Genomic DNA, 5,517 nt, shown 5'->3' with positions numbered 1-5,517 from the left:
CACACATCATTTCTGAGAAAGGATACTAAAACTTCGGTCTGTGATTTCTAGATGCCAGAGGTTGATTCTGAGGTCGTCTCCAGACAGGAAGGTTTCATGGTCACTATTTAGAGATATGGAGTTTATGTGGTACGTGTGCGCATTGGCGTACACCCGGCGGGGACTGGCTTCTACTATCAACTCTGTGGGCTTGAAGAACGGTACCTGAAACACAGGGATTTTACGGTTAACAGTGTGAAATTTTCATTACTTCAAAATCAAAGTTAACATTATATATGGGTATTTTACAGGCAGAAAGAGAATTTCTTCATTTTTATGTTGTCTTCGCATTGCACTATTACTAGTATTAGTTGATCAAAAACCAGAGAAGAAGAAAGTAAATGCTCAATACACATGGGTGAATTGTGCAAAGGTACTTATCATAGAGGCTGAGCAATGAAATTACACTAGACTAGTGACCCTGACCATCACAAACAGAACAGGTGATGGCACAGAGGTGCACCAAGACAATTTCCCATCTGACAGGTGTTTATGTGTCCAGAGAAGGACCTCTCTGGAGAAAATGAACCTACCCGCAGTGCCGTGATGTCGTTTGGATTCTTTATCCGCCCCTCATCGTCCTTCAGGTTGAAGCCGTCAGGGCGCTTGTCTCGCTCTGTGATTTTCCACAATTTGACAGTTTTATCTGTAAAGAAAAAAATATTTTACTGGTATACTCACTCCAGGACATTATATGGTACATTTCGATATTAATTGAGTGCACTGCTGTAGCTACCCAATAATTTGGTACCAGTAGATTGGTTGATCATGAAACTGGAACACATGTAATTGACTGCAGAGCTCAAATTACAAAGTAAGTCCTTTTGGGCTGGTATTATGCAAAATGCCACCATCACAACAACTGTAGAGAGATGAGTAGAAATCTATTCTAGTGACCTTTAGTCCCAAGTCTATTGAAATCAATAAAAGCTTTAGACATATCTTCTGAGATAGCGGAAAAATCAATGAGACTTCTCATCAATGTCTCATATCATACATACCAATCAACTACCTTTCAAGGCTTCCATGACTTGTTTGTCACATGGCATGAATGTCATTCATGGGGTCAGATTAACCAACAAATTTTCAAACTCGTTTAGATGCTGGTCATATGATAGTGATTGTGTCAAATTTGGCTACTCACATGTGTTAAATAATGCATATATTAGACAGACACGTGATACTACTACTACATTGTAGTTCTATGTTCATGTATTACAGCAGCTTGTATGCCATCTGTTGCCAACAGTGCTGCATACCAACATGAGGCAATGGCCATTACACTTTTACAGTGATGTTTCCCCAAGGAATTCTCGACTTGCCAGAAATAGATGGTAGTAATGAGGCAGAATTGGCCCTGCAATTTGGCCAGGACCCCAGCAATTGATCGTGCTGTGAACAAGAGGAGCTAAAATCCCCCAGAAGCAGGTGATGAATCCCCTATTGACAATAACAGGCATTAAACACAGTTTTCAGCCCTCAAACCCATGGACATGACTGATGGAAAAGCTCCTGAAAGCTTCTGTATGATAAAAGCAAGCTAGTTACTAAATTAGAATGTACAAGTGGAAGTGCAACAAATTTTTAGTATATCCAATCCACGATAACATCTGATACAGTTATCAATAATTTAGCTATGTGATTCACACCCAAAACTCTCCACAGACATATAATGTATTCTCCCTTGTCCTTTCCCGCCCACATAACCTCCCCTTGTCGAGCAGATTTATTAACTTCCACACAACCCTGAACCCTCCGGTAGTCCGTGCTGTAAATTTCTTAGTAGCTGAGAATGGAAAGAAGATGAATGCCCAGGAGACTGGCTTCTCTTGCATAGGCCCTGCTGGTAACTCATAACACGAGGGATTACTCTCGTACATGTGCAGACTTACCAAGTCAGTGAAACTGTTTCAAAGACTTAAAATGCTCTACCCATACACAAAAGTAAAGTACTTATCAACAAGCTTTTGGTCAGTTCTCCGACCCTTCTCAAGTTGAAATGACTCGAAACCTGACCAAAAGCTTGTTGGAAAGCAATCTTACCTTTGTGCACAAATATAGCATTTTATCTTTTTTCATCGAGATAGCTAATAATGTCACCATGGTGCTGGTGCACATGTTCATAGCAGCTAAATTCTTTGATATCTATCATTTTTAGGAGACAGTAGGACAGTAGTTAAGGATATTTCATTTGAAGACATCACAAGGTTTGGAATAAATGATTGACCATTACATCCAGGAACTTTTAAGCCGAATTTAGCGATAATTTCATCCTGACGAATGCTTCCATGTTGGCACTGAAAGCACCTGATATTTTTCATAATGTTGTTTGATCATGTGAATTTTGTTACAATGATGACCAATGATGTTTTGCAGTGGGTGTGTTTCAATAATATTTTGCCACGTTTATAAAAAAATCTGTCCCATAAAACGCGCACAGGATTTTACATGCCAACCAATTAGCATGCATGGGTGGTGATGTCACAGGGTGTAATGAGAAAAATATATAGAGTACATATAACCTACCATTAGTAGATAGAAGGCTATACGCAGCATTCTGTCGAGGTAACCATCTAATTTTGTTGATTTTCTCTTCTATTTCTAAGCTCTTCAGGTAGTCGAACTCTGGTTCGTGGCTCTGGAAAGTGCTGTACACGTTGTACTCTCCTCGTCTAGGCATCGACTGCTTCGACTGGGGGAAACAGAGGAAGACATGTTGACAACAGCAAGAGAAAGGTTGACATTGCATTTACCATATTTTACTTCCAGGTATGGAAGTACCGGTATTGTTTGGGGAGCTGAACTGTGGGTTTGTGTATTCCATACCCAGTAGGTTGACAGCACATGGGTGGGGAAGATTGACTGGTAACATAACAGGAATCCAAATGTCTCAGAATGTGGCCAGAGCCAGAATGAATTATAAGTTGACATGGGGGAATTTGGGAAGCAGAGAAACGCATACTTCTAAAGTCTCAGATTTTTTGTTCTTCAAGCAATTTGTATGTAGAAACTCGGCTTACATTTTGAATGTGTTTGCCAGTCCAGACCTGTGAAATCTGTAGCTTCCCAAGTCTCAACAACCCAGGCATTTATAGTGTAATTCACAGTATAGGTACTTTATTGGATACTTCAATGATCATCACTGGGCCTTTAATGTTGCCCTTATTTGTTGCATGTGGGCTGATGACATTTGCATAGGCAGTAACCCATCTGGCAATGGGACCAGAGGGAACATATGGCTGTCGTCATTACCCTAAAATTTAGCCAATATCTATGTAAATCACTCCTGCCTCCTGGTGCCACCTCTGCAGGGCTGCACGCTTGACATCACATAGCAGACATCAGTTTTACCTTAACAGGCAATCAGTTTGTTTTGTGTAAAACCATTTCTACTGGTACTAGTGATACAGAAAAGAACATGTTGTTCTATCTCTTCAAAACACTTTTCAATTAAGGACAATCCCATCACCTTAAATTGACTTACAGACAATACTGTGCCTTGGTACAATATGCCAGTGCGATTCTAAATTTCCAAAATATTGATGTTAAAAAGCATGAAGTGTGATGTTCTAACACATGAATGTCATGGTTAAAATCATGTGGTGATGACATATCATTACATCCCCTCCCCCTGCACAGGTCTTTATATTGGTTAAAGCCTATTGGAACCTCCAACTACAAGGTGATAGCCATCTTCTTTGAAATCCATACATCTTTAATACTGTGTTTGGGCCAAGTTGATTTCTTACTTTAGATATATCTTTCTGCTGTTTCTTTCTTTCGTTCTCTTGAAATTTTAAACTTTGATAGATCATTACATAAAACTCGCCTCAATGTGTGCATGACCTTTTCAGAAACATTTCTATGTCTCCCTTAGATAGTATCATCTGCCTGTATGGAATACTGACTGCATTGTACATATCACATTCCGCAAATATCAACAGCGGGAATGGACACGGGAAATGGGTCAATAAATCTCCTGCACCCATCAGGACGGAAACCTTTGCAGAGTTCCCCGCCCACGTACTCATGGACTATCAGGACAGGTCGATAATGCAGACCTTCTCAGCCGTGAAAGCAAAAAAAAAAAGAAACACTGATCAGCCAGAGATGAGGGAAACAAACCTTTCTTAAAAGTAGTTTCTACCATGGACTCAATTGGTTTGCTGGAAAATACTGTATATCGTGAAATGTGCGTGGTGATTTTAATGATAAATGTTTTTTGATTCCTATTGTATTACAGAATTGATTCAACTGTGAACTTCCAAGTTCCAACACTGCAAAAATCTCCTCCCTCATGTCGTATAAATCCACCGCAAAAGAAAAATTGGCAACAAAGGCTGAATAATATGCTAAGATTTTTTTAATCAGTCTATTTGCCCAGTTTCTAGTATTTTCCAGCAACCCATTGGAGTCTAGTAGAGAGTAGCTTCAAAGCAAACATCCTCCTTTATCATCTACCGTAGTTAACAGTCAGAAAGACTCTGATCCATACGAGTTGATTGAGTTTATACTTCACACAATGTCAGAAATATGAGGAGAGAATTGAATCTGGGTCTCCCAGGCACATGCTGGCTTTTCAACGGGTAATTAGGCTGCACTTAACTAGAACCCATCTGACTCCCTCCTGTCATCAGCAGATGCACCGTTTTTCAACTGCCGTTCCTACATTCTTCATCAACATACTGCCAATTAAAGCAAGATGTGCATCAAACTTATGATGCATGCTTTATTGTGCTGGAATAATCAGAGTATGATTACACTCGCTGGAAGAAGGAGGCCCTTCTTTTTGTAATGTGCATAAAAATGTCACACTCTGATTAGTGGAGCTGCATAAAAGAAAGTCATACCAAGGAGCAGCCATAACAGCCTGTTATCACTTTAAAATGGGATTTTGTAATCAGCATCTTTTTAATGATAAACCACTTTATAAGTGTCTTCATACAATGTAGGATGACACTTCTGCTATTTTGTTGTTAAAATCTCATGTGTAAAATGGTGGTGTCAGCTTCCTTGAATTAAAAACAAGCTGTGAGATTTTCAGACTGGGGTTTATAAAAGATGAATACACATTGCCAAAATTAGTCTGGCAACTGCACCATCTTGTATTCTGAAGTGCCTGTGTTTGTGTGTGGATAATTTAGGATCGACCAGTGAATGAAGAAAAATTACATCCTTAACGAGTTAAAATGATGTTCATTCCTGCTTGTTTTATGGTCTGTTCTGATATACAACAGATACATGGAAGGTCACAGGTGCCTTTGTGAGGGGTCACCTTCACACCTGCTCAAAAATTCACTGGTGGCTTTCAAGATGGCAAGATGACGTCAATGTCTTAAAGCCTGTGCTGCTGCATTTTCTGGTTTCCTTTGGACCTGTCCAACCTGTCACATACATGTACGCTTGTAGCAAGTTAAGAATAACGTTGGCAAAGTGAACATGTCATTTCCCTGGTTCTGAATACAAGTCACGTTATTT

The 5,517-nt window shown here is 39.7% G+C and overlaps 1 protein-coding gene across 1 annotated transcript in view; it reads right to left on the bottom strand.

Moving 5' to 3' along the window:
• Positions 1-2,729, bottom strand: part of LOC109485273 (serine/threonine-protein phosphatase 2A 55 kDa regulatory subunit B delta isoform) — a 5,740-nt gene extending 3,011 nt beyond the window's left edge. Inside the window, exons 1-3 of the mRNA XM_019788771.1 lie at positions 2,566-2,729; positions 573-685; positions 27-204 (exon numbers count right to left, since the gene is read on the bottom strand). Coding sequence (XP_019644330.1) covers positions 27-204; positions 573-685; positions 2,566-2,719 — 445 coding nt within the window. The 5' untranslated portion in view covers positions 2,720-2,729. The remainder of the gene's footprint in view (positions 1-26; positions 205-572; positions 686-2,565) is intronic.
• Positions 2,730-5,517: the final 2,788 nt, after the last annotated feature.

This window comes from Branchiostoma belcheri, unplaced genomic scaffold (assembly GCF_001625305.1).
Source record: "Branchiostoma belcheri isolate BF01 breed outbred unplaced genomic scaffold, Haploidv18h27 scaffold74, whole genome shotgun sequence".
In the NCBI taxonomy this organism is placed as follows: domain Eukaryota; kingdom Metazoa; phylum Chordata; class Leptocardii; order Amphioxiformes; family Branchiostomatidae; genus Branchiostoma; species Branchiostoma belcheri.
This window is presented reverse-complemented; position numbering and strand designations above follow the sequence as displayed.